An 18,146-nucleotide genomic window follows, 5' to 3' on the forward strand; every position below is an offset into this window, starting at 1 on the left:
AGAATGTCTCGATCGCTGTGTACTTGCGCTATCAGCACGGCTCAGAACAGCCCCTTGGGCGCCCCCACCTGGGGATGGGTGGGAGCTCCTCGCCCGGCGGCGGCGACTTGATTTCCCGGCAGCCCCTGCTGCCTTACAGTTCCGGCGTGTTGGCATTTCTGGTCACGTGCATTGCGGCTATTGCGTAGTCCGCCTGGGTGGTTGAGAGCAGCCGCTGGACCCAGACTCCATTTCCCGGTGTCCCTCGCGGTAGCGCGGGGTGCAACGGGGGTTGTAGTCCGGCCGCTCTTCTGGCTGGTCCAGCTACAACGACCGGCAGGATGTCGGAGGTGCGGCTGCCACCGCTACGCGCCCTGGACGACTTCGTTCTGGGGTCGGCGCGTCTGGCGGCTCCGGATCCGTGCGACCCGCAGCGATGGTGCCACCGCGTCATCAACAACCTCCTCTACTACCAAACCAACTACCTTCTGTGCTTCGGCTTCAGTCTCGCTCTGGCCGGGTGAGGGAGGGAGGGAGACGCCGGTTGGCCAGGGACGCCTGCGGGGCAGGGAGGGTGGACCCGTGGGGTTTTGAGGAACGGGAGGGGGATGCAAGGCTGCAAGGGCGAGTTCATTAGCGATGGAAAACCTCCGGGGAATGAGAGGGGAGACTTGAAGGAAGTCGAGCATGGTTATAAGGCGTGCCTTGGGTGGGATACGGCCTGAGAGTGGAGAATGTGGGACTGGAGGGGAAACTGGGTAAGGAGGTGGACCTGAAGATAAGGAGGGCCTGAAAGTGAAAGTGGGGGTGGAGGGGGAGGACGTGAGTGATGGGGCCCGATTAAGGCGGCCTTGGAGGACTTCGGGCAGAGACAGGGACAGGGATGTGAAGTTGAAGGGTTGGGAGGGTGGGCTTGCGGAGGCTCTGGGCGTGGAGGGGAGCCTGGCTGTGATTGGAACGTTCCAGGAGCAAGTACCTCTTGGGGAACTTGAACCAAGAGGGAGGACCCAGAGGTGGAAGGCCTGAGACCAGAGAAGGATGGAGAACCTGGAGGGACTTGGGCAGGGCTGGAAGTTAAAAGTGCTACTGAAAGCGTGGAAGGGGTTCTAGCAATGATGGAGGGAGAGATCTATAGGGAGTGGGAACCTGGATGGGGGCCTTGAAGGGGAGGAAGCCTGGAAGGGGTCTTGTAAAGACTCTGGGCCCGCGGAGAGGGAAATGTCTGGAGACAGAAAGCCTGGAAGAGCAATCTACAGGGTTGGGCTCAAAGGGTGGATTTGGGGGCGGGGGCGGGTGGGGTCTAGGGGCGGTTAGGAGAGGGGCCCCGCGGGTGGTAGGGCTGGAAGAAAAGAGCTGGCAAGGGCTGGGAGCCTGGAGGCTTAGGCCTAGCGGGACGAGAGGGCCTGAAACGGGAGAGCTAAGGAAGATGGGACTGTAGGATCTACGAAAAGGAAATGAGGGCCCCCGGGGCTCCTGGGAGTCGGAAGCCCTGGAGGGTGGACCCGTAGGGACAGAGGACTGGCAGGAGTTTTTTGCCGCGCTGGGGGGCCCTGAGGGGGGAACCAGAGGTCTTGGACCCCGGGACTGGGTGGACGGGGAGGCTTGGAGGCTGGGTAGCCCTCTCGCCGTCGGCCGGGCTAGCTCAGTTCCATTGTCCTCGCAGGTACGTGCGCCCGCTGCACACCCTCCTAAGCGCGCTGGTAGTGACGGTGGCCCTTGGCGCGCTGGTGTGGGCGGCTGAGACTCAAGCAGCCGTGCGCCGCTGCCGCCGCAGCCACCCCGCCGCCTGCCTGGCCGCAGTGCTCGCCGTCGGCCTGCTTGTTCTCTGGGCCGTGGGCGGCGCTTGCACCTTCCTGCTGAGCGTCGCCGGGCCTGTGCTTCGTGAGTACCCGCTACCCGGCCATAGCCCGATGAACGGCCGGCGCCTGCGCTCAGCGGCAGGCCGGCCCTGCCCTAAGAGGGGGCTGGGACACGTCTCCTTCCCCGAGCGCCTTCCCTGGCGTTGCCTTCCCTCTTCTGGGAACGCCCCTCGTACTACCGCCCTTTCAGGCCGCGCTCCTGATGCTCAGTGTCTTCCACCGGCCACGTCCCTGCCACCCTGCGCCCTCCCTGGCCCCGCCCCTGTCGCAAGGCTCCTTACTCGGCCACGCTTTCAGATCGCAGGCATCCTGACCACTGACCATTCTATCGGCCTGCCAGTGCTCCAGTTCCCCTCTGTGGGCCCCCATTGGCTAAAAGCTGAGGTCTCAGCCCACTGACCCCACTCCTCTCGGCACTGCCCACAGTGATTCTGGTGCACGCCTCGCTGCGCCTGCGAAACCTCAAGAACAAGATCGAGAACAAGATTGAGAGTATTGGTCTCAAGCGGACGCCAATGGGGCTGCTACTGGAGGCGCTGGGACAAGAGCAGGAGGCTGGATCCTAGGGGTCTGGGATCTGTACCCAAGACCTGGAGAATGCCATCCCCACCCTGGCCCTGTATACCGGGACCCAGAGCCCTTTCCCAGCCTTTGAAATAGAGGGCCCTGTCCAGTTCAAAAACCAGAGGACATCTGCGACCCTCCCCACCCCAGGTCCAAAATTGGGATATTCCTCCTACCCAGCTCCCCCCCCTCGGTTACCTAGGGGACCACTCTTCCCCAGCCCTGAACTTGGGGCTTGGAGCCCAGGGCATCTGTGGCCAACCTCAAACTCTGGACCCAGAGATACTCCCCCACCCCCAATCTGGGACCCACCCATCTCCCATGCTCAGCCCCAAAGCTGGGACCTGGGACCAAGGCATTCTCTTGAACATGGGACTAATAAGGCTTTTCCAGACCCTACCCCAGCTTTGAAACCAGGTCAGGGCATTGCCAAATCTTGAACCCGGGTCCCAGTGTTCCCAGCCCCCAACAGGACAGAGGATTCAGGCATCCTGACCCTGTTGAACACGTGGTTCGAGGTGACCCAAACACTCACCAGTCCCACTTGCCTCTCTCCAGCTCTGCTTAGGGATTCGGCCCCCCTCTCCAAAGTTCCACAGTGATGAGGACCAAGGGGTGGGATGGGGTGGGGGTATCCCTGACCCGGAATGGGGCATCTGTAATCAGTGTTACCGCGACAATAAAGGCTGTTGCAGCGCTCAAGCCAACGTGGGCTTCCGGGGTCAAGTCCATGCATTTCAGTGGCCAGAAGTGGCCTTCTGCTTTTCAGTTTTGCTGGACTCTTTTCTGCCTAGGTCGCTTTCTGTCAACTATGTGGACCGAAGGGCGGGGGGAGCTCTCGGTCCCTTCCTCAAAGCAGGGGATTCCTCTGGAGCAGCACTAACACGAGGCCGTTAAGCGCGGTGTTTGCCATCACTTGTATCACCAAGGGCTCCCGTTTGGGGCCGGGAGGGATCTGAGTGCAGACAGCGAAGCTGTCGCCCCGCATCCCAGCAAGTAAAGCCCAGGTGGACGCCATTATCACACGCTGTTTCCAGTGTGTGTTTTTTATAATCTGGCATCATAAAAACCTATTACCTGGTCCTAACTACAGGTGTGGGCCCCCAAGGTAAGGCGGACAAGAGGAGTGACACATGGGTTCGGTTTACACATTTATTATAGAAATCCCCTTCCAGTGTGGGTAGTGTCTTGGGCCCAGATCCACTGGTAGAAAAAGAAAAGTTTAACACCAGGTAAAGGAGGTAGGGGGACCCCCAGCTCCAGAAAGTCACAGATAGGTATCATAGAAAACACAGCTTGTGTAGATTTGTTTTAAAAAGTGGTGGGTGGAAAGAAAGCCAAGGAAGACGTGACGCAGCTTTTGGCCAACCGTCACCTGAGGATTTTACTGGCATCGACCAGATGCCAGGCTCCACCACCGCAGCATCCCAGGACGCAACATGCCCGGCGGCTCTGCCCTTGGGCCCTCCTGCAGGGCCAACTGCCTGACCGGGCTAGACAGGGTGGAGGCTGGGCCATCTCATCCTGCGGGCAGAGGCAGCGGGCACAGACAGGCAGACAAGGGCTGGGGCTCCCTCGGGTGCCCCTGGCGGTAGGAAAATGAACCCAAGCCCCCTACCCAGCCTTCAGTCCTTCCAAATGTGGGCAGAGAGCCCACCTCCCCAAGAACTGGCCTGGTGGGGGGTGGCGGGGAGTTCTGTTCACACCAGAGTCTCCTGGCTGCCCCGAAAAGGGCCCTGAGACCCTATATGGTCCGTTTATTTTGGGGGGTGGGGTTTCCTGAATGGAACGGGCTGGGCATGGGGACAGGAATGAACCCAACCAGGACGAGATCACAGTTTCCCTTTTATAAAACGTCTAGTGTTGGGGGAAGACAGTGAAGACCTAAATCACAAGTGTAAACAGAAATGGAGGAAGGGGCCTGGAGTCCCCGTTACACCATCGCCCCTCTTTTAAGCTGGCTGAGGGTCCCAGTTCCCAGCACAGTGTGAAAGGGGAAGCAGGGTGTCAGACACCTTCGTGGGTCCACGAGGAGCCAGGGGCCTTGGAAGATCAGGTCGGCACCCCCCAGGACTGACAGCAACCACACCCCAGGGTTCAGCGAGGTCAGCTGTGCGCTCCCCCAGATTAAAGTCGTGCCCAGGCCAACAAGGGGCATATCAGAAGGGGTCAGACCAGCGTCCCCGGGGTCTGGGGGTCAGAACTGGAGGACTGCTCCCCCTCTAGCGTCAGGTCACTTAAACGAGCGCTCAGCTCCGGGGGGTACAGGAAGTCCGCGTAGTATCTTTAGAAGGGGGAGCAGGAATCCGGACAGGGTGGCAAGACAGAGAAGAGAGGAAAAGACGGACAAGACACAGAAAGAGAGGAAAAGAGGCTCGTTAAAGAGGCAGAGGCAGGCACAGGACAGCACCTTTCGGCTCACAAGCGTGGGGGCACGGCCAAAGGCAGAAGAGAGAGGCAAGGGGCCCGGGAGGCCCTTCCTCCCAGCACCCTGCTTTCAAGGCTCATTTTCAGCTGACATGCACTGTTTTGTTCAAATACTGGAATTCTTCTACAGCTTGGGAGACAACTGCCGCCACTGCCAGGGCCCAAGACACCCCTCCACCGAGACCCCATAGACTCATGCAGGTCAGGCAGGGCCCAGGACCCCGGGCCGAGGCGGCGGCTAGCTCTCTCCCGGTCTGAGTCTTTAGCTACTGTGACTGGCTTGCCATCTGCCTCAAGAGACCCCTACCCATCAGTAAAAGCCCCCCCCATACCTGCCGGAGACAGGGGGTGCCGTGAAACTCCTCGAGTGCGGGAGCGGCGCCTGGCTGGGGGCCCCGTACAGCGCCTGGCCCACCTCATAGCAGCGGGCATGAAGGAAGGGCGGGTGCTGTGGGCCCACGTGGGGGACCACAGGCCGCCGCTGCGGCCCGGCGGCCAGTCCCGAGTTGCGGATGTACCAGTCCCGCAGCCCCTCCAGGGCAAGGTTCTTGTGGCCGATGCGCTCCCCGGCTGGGGGGATACGGGTGGGCGGGGGCATCCACAGCAGAGGGTTCGGATGCACGTCCGGCCCCTCGGCGGCCTCCAGGGGCAGGCCGCAGGGCTTGGTGCGGGCGGCACGGGCGTGGGGGTCCTTGCTGCGGAGGAGGGGGCTGCTGCCGTCAGCTGCATACACGGGTGGTGGGCCTGGGAGCACGGTGAGGAGCCCATCCCGGCGGGAGAGAGGTCCTGGGACCTCAGCTGCAGGCAGCAGCTCCCCCCAGCCTGGCCCGCCGCCGCCGCCGCCGCCGCCGCTGCGGGGCAGGCCCCGGTCCAGGGAATAGTCCAAGAGGAAGTCCCCGCACACGGGCGGGAGCCGGGGGGCCCCACGGGAGGCAGGGGCAGCTGAGCTAGGCCGGGCAGCCCGGGGAGGGTCTGGGGGGCCAGCTGTGCGGGAGGAGAAGGCAGGGGTTGGTTGGGGGCGCTCGTACAGCACCTCGCTGCTCTTGCAGACCGGGGGGCCAGCGGCAGGCGGAGCCAGAGGCGCAGGCGGGGAGCCAGCTCCCCCACCGGCCGCCCGGTCCACAAGCAGGGCCTCAGAGCTGTTGCTGCGACGGGTGCGGGCTGCAAAGAGGGAGGCGCGGTCGGAGGCAGGCTCTGCCCGGGGGAAGCCCATCTGGGAGTCCTGGCTGCCGGACCACTGGCGAGAATGCAGGCCTTCGGGTCTGGGGACGCAGAGGTGGGGGTGACGGGAGTGACGGGAGTGGCCGGGCGCCCGCCAGACCCCACCTCGTCCTGAGCTCTCACTTGCGCATCTCCGGAAGGGCCCCAGGATTAGAGACCTGGTGTATCAAGGGGTTAGGCGGGCCGAATGGACAAGGCAGCGGAGGTTCTGTCCCCCGCTAGGGGCAGAGGGACGGAAGACGAATGGGGGGGAGGGTGGTTAGTGCCAAGGGAGATGTAAGCGTGTGCAGGGCTGGAGGGGAAGGACTGACAGAGGAGGACCAGCAGAGGGCTCTTCCCAATGCCTGGGGCCCCCTGCCCTGCGGGGGGGGGGGGGTGTCTTACAGCTCCCTGCCCCCTCCACAGTGGGGTCCTAATCCCCGGGCCTGGAATCCAACTTCCTGAACTCTCTGCCCCCCCCCCCCGCCCCGTGTGTCTGAACGACCCCGAACTATCAGCCACCGTTCACAGGATGCGAGTGCCAGAAGGACAGGGACTTTGTTCTGCTCACAGCCTGGGAAAAGCAGGTGCTTAGCAAGTATTTGTTCAAGAAGTAGGAGGGAGCAGCGGTTCAAAGCACGGACTCTAGAGGCAAAGCAGCCTGGGTTCAAACACCAGGTCTTCGATCTACTACCAAGTCACTTAACTGCTCTGTGCCTCAGGCTCCTCATCCATAAAACGGGAATAATGACAGCACCTACCTGGCAGGGATCTTAGGACAATTACAGGGGTCGATACCGTGCAGAACACGGCTTCCCAGATGTTAGGCGCTCAGTACATGTTAACCAGAACTTACTATGCCCACAGCGTCCTTCACAGGCAGATATTACGCCCATCTCACAGAAGAGGAGCCAAGATTCAGAGAAAGGAAGCGACTTGTGCCAAATATACCTTTCAAAGCCCAGCCTCTCACATCCCATACCCTTTGCTAATGCTCTCTTAGAACTAACAGTTCTTCTTCTAGTCCTCCAACCCACCCTCAGAGTCCCCTTACTTGCAGAGCTGGGGGCCAGCGCCCCGGGTGAGGACAGGGGTGGCGGGCACGCTTCGCCCCTCAAAACTGGAGGCACTCCTGGGCAGCGAGCGCGTCGGGCTAGACAGAGACGGGCAGGCCCAGGTTAGAGACCATACCCACCAACAGGCCCTTCTGCCCGCCCAGGCTCAGGATCCGGCTCCCGGCTCCCGGCTCCCGGCTCCCGGTGCGGGGGGAGGGAAGGGGCTCACCCTCACCTGGTGGGGCTGGCCACAGAGTTCCGCCGGCTCTTCAGATCCCCATAAAGATCTGACGGGGGTGGTTTCCATGGGATTCGCCGCTCAGGGCTGCCCCCAGATACGGCCCGCAGCTGGTCCCAGGCCTTGGGTGGTGAGGGGCGCTCGGCCAGAGGGAAGCAGCCACGGGGCTCCTCTGGGAGGAAGGCGGAAAGTGGGAGAAAAGCCAATGGGGGGGGCCAGATGGGCTGCGCGCAGGGACGGGGGTGGGGGGCAGGCAGTGGCAGAGGGTGGGCCAGGAGCTAAGGCTCGAGGCTGGAACTGGGGATCATGAGCTGGGCAGCGAGAGCCAAGAAAGATGGGGGCCCCAGGCAAGGACGGGACATGGCTCAAGAGGGGTTAAAGAGGGAGTGGAGGGGCTGAGCATCAAAGGGTGGGTGGCTTTGGGGGACAGGAGTCCTCACCATTATCATGGCTGGCCCCAGACTCTGAGAGGGAGCTGCTCTCCGAGTGCAGAACTACGTCCTCTACAGGCGAGAAGGGGGAGACCCGGGCCTTTCAAGGCAAGGGCTGGGTGCCATCCCCTTCCGCCCCCCCACCCCCGACGGTCTCCTCCCCGGCCCGTTCCTTCCCAAGAACCCACCTTTACCTGAATCCAAGACCACCCGCCGCTTGGCTCTTCGTTTTCCTGGGGCCACCTGGTCAAGTTCCCAGCGGCCCCACCCTTGCCACAGAGCCAGTCGGTCACGACTCCCCTTACGGGGCGGGGCCCTTCAGTCCTCCCTGGCTCCCACTTGTCACGGGCCGTCTCCCAGCCCCGCCCACGCTCCCGCCTTCGCCGGTGCGGTGACACGGGGTGGGGGGCTCACCTTGGCTGAGCTGAGCGAGGCGCGTGCCCAGGCACATTCCCTGGGCGGTGATGACCGCCCCCGCGGCCAGGGCCAGGGGCTGTGGCGGGGGGAGCCCCGGGAGGCCGAGGCGGGCCCGGAGGTCCCCCAGCTGTTCTTCCAGCTCGTGCAGCCTCCGCAGTGCATCTGCCTGCACCTGGCGCCGGCGCCGGCGCTGCTCGACGCTCAGCTCCGGGGCCAAGGCCAGGCGGCGGGCGGCGGCCGCGATCTGCTGCTGCACGGACACCTCGCGCTCCAGGGCCTCGAGAGCCAGCTCCTGCGGGGCGCGCCCAACCGGGGCAGGACGGGACCACATGTCCGAGCCGGCCGGGCGCAGGGACGCGGGGGCGGGGCCTGTTCTGGGGCGGAGCTCATTTCTTCTGCAGGTGGGGCCTGCCTCGGGTACCGACTAGACACATCCCTCTTCCTGAGGGTGAGAGGCTTAGGACGGGGCCCAGTGCCCTCCCCCAGAGCCGGATCCCACCTGCCTCCAGCTGCTTCCTTGTCACCTTCGCCTCTCCCTGCCCTGGCCGCAACCCCAGCGCTGCCCCGGTACCTGTCCCACCCCCACCTTTCTCCCCAAGCCCGTCTGTTCACCTCAGCAGGGCACAAGGAGCGGTGTGCTGGGTTGGGGTGCGATGCAGGGTAGGCTCGGGCGGCAGGGGGCCGCCGGCGGACCAGCTGAGGCCGTTCCCCAGGCTCCAGCGGGCACTCGGGGGGCAGTTGGCCGGTCAGCTCCTGGTGGGGGCCGGGGGCAGAGACTACCGAGGGTTAGCTGGGGGAATGGCGCAAAGCAGGAATGACGGCAGAAGCTACGGAAGTCCTACTAGCAGCTCAGTAATGCCCAGCACCCCATGCCTGCCGCTTCTCCTCCTCACTCCCAGGTCTTCCCACCGCACCCCCCCCCCCCGCCACAGGTGGCCCAAATCCCTGGGGCTGAGGGCATGGGAGGTCAGGAGACCTGCTTTGGAACCTGGAATTTCTTATTTCTCGTAAAGGCGACGTGGTCTATATACTGCATATCATGTCACCCACCCCTCAGGGCCTGGGGCTGCATGCTGTGAACTGCGTTATCGTTCCTGGCCAACTGTGTAGACGTTCACACCAAGAGGGGTAAATCAAAACCGTAACTCACCCCTTGTCAGTTCAGGTCAGGTTTTACTGCCAGATTTTGGAAATAACTATTGTTTTGGAGGGTTTGGGGATTTCAAATTGCTGATAAGGAATTGGGGGCCTGCCCCGCCAGATTTTCCTGACTCTAAGACATCGAAGTTGAGCTCTGAGAAACTAGAGGGTGACAGGGAATCTACAGCTCAGACAGGTGGCTCAGCACTCACCGCCCCCACCTGCCTGCCTAGGAGCCCCGGCTCCTCACCCCTGCCCATCAGACACTTAGGGCCAGGCCCTCACCGCCTCCTGGAGACACACTTTGCGGAGCTCCTGAAGTTTCAGGCTCAGGGCCTCCTGCAGGGCTCGCTGCCGGTCAAGCAGTCCCCGCAAACGCTCTGACTTCACCTGGGGGGCAGCCTCTCCGAACAGGGCAGCTGGACACAGAGGGAGCAAAGTTCCGAGCAAAGATCAGCCAGGGCGTCCTGGCACAGCGTGGGGCCATGGACCAACCCTTTCCAAGTAGGCAGGTGGTGACTCAGAGCGGTGAAAGAGGCAGAGAGGGGAACCAGCCACCCACCTGAGGCACTGAAGGTGGGAGAGCTGATCAGCTGACCTTTGACTTCCATCCTGGTGCCGTCGAGAGGCAGTGGCTGATCGCTGGACAGGGCCTGGCAGGGACGCACAGGAGCCATTAAGGAAGCACATCCTGCGTCCCCCCAACCCCCGCCCCGACCCAACGTCCCACAGCCTAGCTGGGAGTAAAGGGTCCCCTGACCCCGCCCTCCTGATTGGCCTGTCCTCTCAGCATCTGTGGCAGTGTCTGGCCCCACTGGGCCCTGGTACCTCGGCTCCCTTCCCATTGAGTGGAAGCACAGCACGTGGGGAGCTGGGCGGACTTACGACGCCTCCTCAGAGGCCCATGGGCCGCAGTCAGGAGTCTTGCCTAGGGAGGGAGAATTAATGGTACAGATTGAACCAACTCTAACAACGGGGGGCCCTGATGAAGCACCTGGGTCCTGGAACAGTCACCTTCCATGCCACACTGAATCTTCCAACCACCCTTTGACCGCAGTTCTGTGATTATTGCCCCCATTTCCGAGATGAGGACAGTAAGGCACAGAAGGCCTGACCCTCCCCCGTGGAGCTGTTCCAACCTCACCAATCCCTCATAAGCTCCCGGCCCAGCAGGCCTCAGGGCCTTTGCCCAGGCTGCGGCTGCCGTCTGGAGTGCTCTTGCCATGCCTCGCCTCTCGGGCCCCTAGTTCTCACTTACATGCTGGGGCTTATGTGTCATTTCCAGTGGTGGGCCCCCACCCTGGTCCCCTCACAACTGCTGTCCAGCAAGAGACTGTGCTTCCCTTGCACATTCGTGAGGACAAGAAACATACCTGTCCGGTTTCCCGGGATCTCTGGCACTCAGAACACTTCTGAGAGAGCAGTGAGCACTCAATGAATGGCTGTCGCGTAAGTGAGAGAGCCAAGCTAGGGATCTAGCCCAGATCTGTGGGTCTCTACCTGTCCCGATTCCATCCTGCGGCCCCAGTGCCGCAGAGTGTTCACTAGGCCTCCGGACCCCTCCAGCCCCTCTGCCCACCCCAGTCGGTCCCGGTCCCGAACCAGGCAGAGCGGAGTCACCCCTGCTGGGACAGTGAGCAGCAAAGTCCTCAGCTGCAGATAACAAGCCTCCTGCCTCCTACTTCCTTCTCTGCCCCCAGACACCCTGGCTGACCACAGAGCCTGCCTTGGCTGGCTGCCAGCCCTGCCCTCGTCCCCTCCTCTGGAGTTTGCTCCTTCCCTCCCACATCCTGCTCGGTCCCCAGCTGGGGAGCCAGGTGACATCACCTCCCACCACCTGGCCTGAGCTCGGGCTGGCGGCAGGCAACTGGGAGGGCCTCATGAGGCCACGGAGGTCCCCGCCCCTCTTAATCCCCAGCTTGCTGTGGCGGCCAGGTGTGAAGAAGACCCAGGTGGCCAAGGAGGTGTGGGTTCGAGCCCCTTCCCCATCAACCTGCTGCAGGAGGCGGCCAAGCTGCTAATATGGTGCCACCAGTCCTGCTACCGGCTCCCAGAAAACAGTGGTTCCCTGTCCTCAACCTCAGTAGCAGGGGTCAGTCCCTAAAGCCTTTTTGCACACCCAGGCAGCAACGTGTGCTCTGCAGATGACCACCCTCCAAGGCCTGACATTGCCCAGCACAGCGAGGTTTCCTGGAGGTCCCAGCTCAGCCTCTTGGGCCCCGAGCCTCCTGGAGCTCCTTCTTCTCCAGCCCCTGGTTGAGTCTGAGGAACTCTCCCAGGGCTCCACCCCAACAGGAACTTCAACGCCTCCCCGGTGGGCCCATTCACCAGGATTGGTCCCACATCCCACGCTGGGCTGCCTTGAGCCTTCCTTCCCTGGGAGCTCATGGCATCCTGGAAGTCAACACGGGGTCTAGACAGGAACCCCGACTCCACCCTGTCAGCCTGACCTCGGGGACATAGCTAGGGCCTGAGTCATGGGGTCACCGGGTAGGCTAGACACAGGGTCAACGCCCCACACCCCCACACCCAGCTCCCGAACCCCTGCCTCCGCTTGCCTGCCCTCTGCACCTTTGCCTTAGGGTCCAGAACTGCCCCAGCCCCACCTGGAGGTGCAGAGAAGGGGGGTCCCAGCAGTTCCTTCCCTAACTACCTCCCCCGGCCCCTGAGTCCTGTCGCGGGATGGGGCCGCAGCAGGAGAGCTGCAGAGGGGACCCCCCCCACACACACACACCCAGAGGCGGGCCCAGCAGGTTTTTCAGGTCTGCCCTTCTGACAGCACAGCCGAGAAAGAAATTCCTGGCCGTAATGACTGTTTACAACCGAGACGCCTCACCTGGGTGGCGCCCTACCACCCTCAGTGGGACCCTCCATTTCCCTATCTCGCCACTATCCACTATCGGGGCAAATACCAACTCCCAGTGCCCGGGACTGTCCCCTGCTCTGGGTGAACAGATGGAGGCAGGCTGGTGTCGGGAAGCAGTTTCTCAATAGCCCGCTCTGGGCTTTCCCCAGGGGCAAAGCCCCAGGCTGCAGGAAGGCAGAGGCTACTCCCCAGGGGGAGGAAGGGGGCCAGGGAGCAAGGGGGGACTGTGGAGAAGGGGGACTCTGGCTTCTCTTCTACCCCACCCCTTCTTCTCGTTCGTTTCTGGCAAGGAATCGGCTTCATGCCAGGAGAGGAAATTGGACATTTTGGGCTTCGCTCCTCTCCTCAGGTCCTCCTTCGCTGTACCAACCCCCCCCCCCCCCCCCCCCCCCCGCACAGACAGACCTGGCTTTCTCCCAGGGGAAGCCATGGTACACCCTATACCCTTCTCCCCCCACCCCGCCCCTGGGCCCCCTGTTCCCAGGTGCTCACCAACGCAGTGGGGTGGCCTCAGGTACCTCAAAAAATAGTTGTCTCAACCAGGCCCCGTTCCAGCTGGTAGTGGTAGTGAGCTGGTGGTGAGCACAGTGGCGGATGCCTAGGCCGCCTCCCACTAGGCAATAGCCCAGCCTACCTGGCCAGGGACTGGGCCAGCCCATACCTCTTAACCCTTGCCTGCCTGTCACCAGGGCTCAGGACACCCTTAGGGACAATCTCAGGGCCGGGACCCTTCAGGGTGTCCAACATGGCCAAGAAAAGAGCCCAGACGTCCCCGCTCACTCCAGTCACCTAGTAGGGAACTAAGGAAGAAGGGCTAAGGGTTGTGGGAGTGGGGCTGCCTCCGGTGCTACCCGGGTGCCCACATCAGACCCTGCCCACCCAAGGGTATTACCTGGGAGCTGAGGATGGAGTTTAGGGACACGTTAAGCATGCGGGTGTAAATCGGGTGTGTGTCTCTTGGCAGCAAGCATCACATGCCTGAGGCCCCTACCTTTCCCTCCCAGGACAAGGCACGGGTGGGAGAAGGTCTTGGAGTGACTGCCACCCTCACTGAGGTAACAGTTTCCCAAACTGGGGACAGAGGAGGTCAGCTTCTCCAAGGAAAGACCGGGGCTTCAAGACCCTACTACCTTCTGCACCTCCAGAGGAAATCATCCCAGCAAACTGACAAAACATGCATGTTTTCACCCCTCCTGGTCCCTACAAACCTGGGAGGACGACGCAGACCCAGCTCTTCATAGCCAGCTCATACATGTGGAAGCTGGGGCCTGGAGAGGTGAAGAGGCCTGATTCTGATCACAGAGGCCTAAAAGCAGGTGGACTCAGAACTCAGGGGGCCGGGTCCTGGGCTGGAGGCGGACAGAGGCTACTCCTGCAAGGGAGGAGGAGTGGGGAGGGGGCTCATGCTTCTTTACATCCAGGCTGGCTCTGCCCCACTCCTCCCCCTTGGGCATTTCTGGCCAGAGTCAAGGAAATTGAGGGCTCTGGCCTGCCCCAGCACATACCACACATCCTGTGCTCCATTTGGGACCATCTGCTCTGTGACCTCAGGGCCCAAGCCCAACCCGGGCCCCTGCAGCAGCCCATGCTGTGATGTGAAAGAGCAGAGTGAGGAAAGCTCCCTCCCCACTTGGCAGGGGGGCCAAGCCTGGAGGGGAGCCCTGTATCAGCAATGCCCTGCCCCATATATGTATATGCGTGCTACCAAGGCCTCCCGCCACCCTGCCCACCTTTCTTCCTGGGGGTGAGATTTCTGGCATGGGACACAAAGGCTCCTTTCATCCGCCCCCTTCTCCCCCCTTCACTGCCTAGGGCTGGTGGAGGCAGCGGCCGTAAGGTGGGTGGCTAGGTGTCAATGGGGAGTGTCCCCTCAGCCATGGCCTCTCCCGCCTCTTGTGGGACAGCAAGAATGCTGGGAAGAGGGACACTTATGAAACCAGAGCTGAGAGGGCCGAGGGCATCTCTGGCTGGCAATGCAGACTGAGTATCAAGGCTTGGCTTTCCTCATCTGTAAAATGGGTAAACAGCGGTTACAGGGCCGACAGAGGCCACAGTCACTTTGGAAGGCGTTTCAAAGTACAAGGAAACTCACACCACGTCATTAATGACCGTCAATAACAACAACGATAAGCCCGTGCAGAGGTGGGTTGGGGCAGGAGTAAGGAGGGGAGAGCAGGTGACTGGGCCTCTTGGGCCAAGCAGACAGGTGGGGCAGAATCACCCACACACGTCTCGTTGTCCTGCAAGATGGCCAACCTCTAGGCCCCACCCCAGCTGGGACCTGAGCCCCATGCGGCCTCCTGTAGGGGTAGCCAGCAGCGGCTCTGGGCTTCAACCCCGTTCTGCGACTGACGGCAGCCCCGACAAGTCACGTATCCTCTCTGTGCCTCAGTGTCTTCATCTATAAAACGGGGGTGATGACAACAGTATGTACTTCACAGGACTGTTGTGAGCATGATGTGAGTTAAGACACTCACAGCTTGCTTAGCATGGTAACTGGCCCTTGGTAACTGCTCGATAGGTATTGGCTGTCAGAATGACAACATTCCTCCCAATCTAAACTCAGGAATCAAGTGTGTGTGTGTATTTTTTTTTTTTTTTTGAGACAGAGCTGGTATCCTTCAGCTTCACCTGATAAATCTGAAACAGCTGTTTTCCAGCCAATAAACTTATCCCAACTCTCACTATCCAAAATCAGAAACTAAATGTATTCAGATGTGCTGCTGAGACAGAGTTGGTATCCTTCAGCCTCCAAACCCTCCCTACTTGCCACCCAGACATTGAACCCTCCCTATCAAACCAAACATATTTGAAACAGAGTTCTTTTCCATAATTATCAGACCTCTCGCTACTCAACATCAAAAACGCAGGAACCAAACCTATTCAGATAAATTCTCCAAACACTCACTATCCACATACAGGAACTGAATGGATCTGGGTACACCTTTGAGATAGAACTGGTGTCCCGTACTCTCTGAGCTTCCCTTACTCACCAGGCAAAATGCAGGAACCAAATATATTCACACAACACAGTCCTCTTACTAATCCAACTCCTGCTGCTGGAGCTCAGGGAAATGAATTGATTTGAATATATTTTTTAGCTGGAGCAGTTATCCCTCATTATCTGAACCCTCCCCACTCACTGTGTAAAACGCAAAAGCAAAAAACCCTTCAGATAACTTGGTATCTTTCACTGCCTGAATTATCCGAGCTCTCCCTCTCAGAAGTCAGGTGCCAAACAGACACTGGGACAATGAAGAATGCTTGTGTTGTTATAAATAGGTTTGGTTAGTGGCACCTGGGTGGCTCAATCGGTTAAGCATCTGACTCTGATCTCAGCTTAGGTCTTGATCTCAGGGTCATGAGTTCAAGCCCTGTGTTGGGCTCCACGCTGGGCGTGGAGCCTACTTAAAAAAAAAAAAAAAGGTTTGGATAAATGTTTCAGATAAGAGATGGGTCTAGGATCTCATTATTCGAGCTCTCACTACTCTGTCACAAATGCAGGAACAAAACACAACTGAATAACACATTACCTTCTTGCTATCCAAATTCTCCCTGCCTGTCCTCAGAATCAAGGAGATTCAGGGAGAGAACCTTGTATGGCTCCTGCTGTTATTGTCACTACTGGACAGGACTGAGTCTAACACCCAGTGACACAACACACTCCCCCCTCCACACACTCACAAACACAAACACACCTGCCCCCCAGAGGTGGGATGGACTTAGCACCGAAATTTGAACTGCTTACAGCTGAGAGAAGGGGGATAGACCCCCACCCCCACCCCCATCCCACCCCTACCAAGCCCTGAAGCCTCTGGCCTGGAATGGACCTTTTCAGGCCAGGAAAACAGAAATCATGCACACCCAGGATCAGGACTAGGAGATGGGGGTAACATGACTTGGAAGAGTCATACATACTCCTGAGTCCCCCACCCCTGCATGTTTGCTCACCACACCCCCCACCTCGACATGGGGCAGCCCCCAACCTAGCCAGGCTGGAAACATGATCCAGACCTCACAGACTCCCAGAGATTCACTGAATAATTTAGGGTGTTCTTCCACACTTGGGGAGGGTGGGGGATGTAGGAACAGTTCCATGCCCTCCTGGGGCAGGGAGACAAATGCAAGCTCTGCGTGAGATCACTGGGTAGAGGTGAAGGACATCACATACGAAAACCCCTTTAGCCATACAGGGCCCACAAGGCTGTTTGCTCTTGTTCGTGCTGAGAAAAGCATTTGGGATGAACTTGAGATCATGGGAACAGTGGAATCTCCAAGTTCAGGGGCAGGGTATAACAGGACCTCAGTTCTTCTGGGCTGAGAGGAGAGATGAAAAGTGGGTGTTAGGAAAAGGGAGATCCGAACAGGGTGGAGGGGCGTGGTAAGGAGTAGAACGAGGGCCTGAGGTTGGGAGGGGATGAAGGAAGATAACAGGAAGGAGTGCAGGGGGCAAGACAGAATCAGCGTCATCATAGGATGGAGGCCAGGACACCAGCCAGGGGATGGGACAGAGTGAGGTTCTGGACAAGGGTCCGAGAAAAGTAGGGCGCAGCAAAGAACGAAAGAGCAGGGCAGGGTCAGTATAGAACAGCAGTCAGAAGACATGATGACGGACGGGCCAAGACGGTGGTCAAGGAAGGGGGGAGGGAAAAGGGCAGGTTCCGGATGGAGGTAAGGAACAGGAAAAGACTGCGAAAGAATAAGGACAGGAATGAGGGCAGTGATGGGACAAGAGAAGACGGGAAAACAGCACAGGGCTGGGGGCAGGGACAGGGCAGGAAACAGAGGGATGGTCTACAGCGGGTGGGCCAGGATGGAGATGGGGAGTCAGGAGGGGACCAGGAGGATAGCAAAGGATGGGGAGAAAGTTTATTAGTCAGAGGTCAGGAATCCGGACAGACCTGGATCAGCCTACAGTTAGGGGGACAGGACATGACTGGAAGGGGTTCAGGGGCTGGACAAGAGTTTAGGGAACAGACAGGTCAAGCATCAGGCCAGAACCTGGGATGATCAGGACAAGGCAAGATGAGCCTCAGAGATGGAACAGGGTCGGGCAAAGGATCCTGAGAACAGAACTGGGTGGGGTTTGGGGTCAGGACTGGGTTTAAGGGAACAAAACAGGGATTGGGGATCGCGCTAGGCCAGAATATGGTTAGGTCGGGGGTCAGATCGGAGGTCCTGGGGCCAAGACCGGCCAGAGCTCGAGGTTAAAAAAAGATGTAGGCAGGTCTGGTGGGGGGGGGGGTCGAGAGCGAGACCACAGGGTCAGAGGTCGCGGGTGCGCGCGCAGGTACATCCCCTGTTGGCGTTTCCGGGCCCTCACCCCGCCCTGTCTCCTCCCTTCTTCTCCCGGCGGGCGTTACTCACCGAGGGTCCTCGTCCCGCGACGTAGGCGGGGTCGCTGCGGGCCAGGAGGGGTGGTGGCTGCGCCCCTCCCTCGCCGCCCCCCCCCCGCTCGTCCCCGGCCTCGCGCCTACTCCCCTTCCGTGCCCTGCCCGTGGGCCGCGTTCGGCCGCGCGACTGTTAGCTGTGGGGGCCAGACGGGGGGGGCGCGGGGAGGGTGGGAGAGGCGCGCCGGCTCGGGCGCGGCCGGTGGACCCCGGCCCCCCGACCCTCACCTCGGGTCCGTCCGCTCCCGGCGGCACCGACACAGCCGCCGCTGAGCGCGAGCCTGGGGGGAGGTGGGGGGACGGGGGGCGGGGCGCGAGACCACAGCAGCGGCGGAGACCTAGTGCGCAGGCGCCGGTTTGGGTCTTCGATTTTCCTGCCCTCGGAGCGCCAGGAGCTAACCAGCTGGGAGCGCGTGCGCACACGCTTTGTCGAGGGCGGCCGAGCGCTCCCCTACCGAGGCCACGCCCCCTCAGCTATCAGACTGGCGCCCCCACCCCAAGTCACCCCCCAATGGACCCCCAAGCGGTACCCCAAACTGCCTTCTATCAGCGACCACCACACCTCTGAACTCTCCTCTAA

At 60.7% G+C, this 18,146-nt stretch overlaps 2 protein-coding genes across 13 annotated transcripts; one reads left to right on the top strand and one right to left on the bottom strand.

The window, feature by feature from the left end:
• Positions 1-217: 217 nt before the first annotated feature.
• On the top strand, positions 218-3,126 carry PRAF2 (PRA1 domain family member 2). The gene is made up of 3 exons (XM_027608239.2): positions 218-499; positions 1,643-1,860; positions 2,265-3,126. The coding sequence occupies exons 1-3, from the start codon at positions 321-323 to the stop codon at positions 2,402-2,404; spliced, it is 537 nt and encodes a 178-aa protein (XP_027464040.1). The 5' UTR covers positions 218-320; the 3' UTR covers positions 2,405-3,126.
• A 420-nt stretch (positions 3,127-3,546) lies between these two features.
• CCDC120 (coiled-coil domain containing 120) lies at positions 3,547-17,916 on the bottom strand. Of its 12 annotated transcripts, none has more exons than XM_027608760.2 (13): positions 17,544-17,916; positions 13,682-13,764; positions 13,385-13,548; positions 10,196-10,238; positions 9,909-9,963; positions 9,596-9,729; positions 8,783-8,923; positions 8,168-8,462; positions 7,763-7,825; positions 7,320-7,494; positions 7,084-7,182; positions 5,162-6,091; positions 3,547-4,686 (listed from the first exon to the last, which is right to left on the bottom strand). In XM_027608760.2, exons 5-13 carry the CDS (start codon positions 9,919-9,921, stop codon positions 4,572-4,574), a joined length of 1,965 nt encoding a protein of 654 aa, XP_027464561.1. In that variant the 5' UTR covers positions 9,922-9,963; positions 10,196-10,238; positions 13,385-13,548; positions 13,682-13,764; positions 17,544-17,916; the 3' UTR covers positions 3,547-4,571. The 12 variants fall into 12 exon arrangements, with proteins under 12 accessions (XP_027464561.1, XP_027464556.1, XP_027464560.1 ...); XM_027608755.2 differs by having other exon boundaries at positions 9,873-9,963; XM_027608759.2 differs by having other exon boundaries at positions 10,139-10,238.
• Between the last annotated feature and the right edge of the window lie 230 nt (positions 17,917-18,146).

Source organism: Zalophus californianus, chromosome X (genome assembly GCF_009762305.2).
Source record: "Zalophus californianus isolate mZalCal1 chromosome X, mZalCal1.pri.v2, whole genome shotgun sequence".
Lineage (NCBI taxonomy): Eukaryota > Metazoa > Chordata > Mammalia > Carnivora > Otariidae > Zalophus > Zalophus californianus.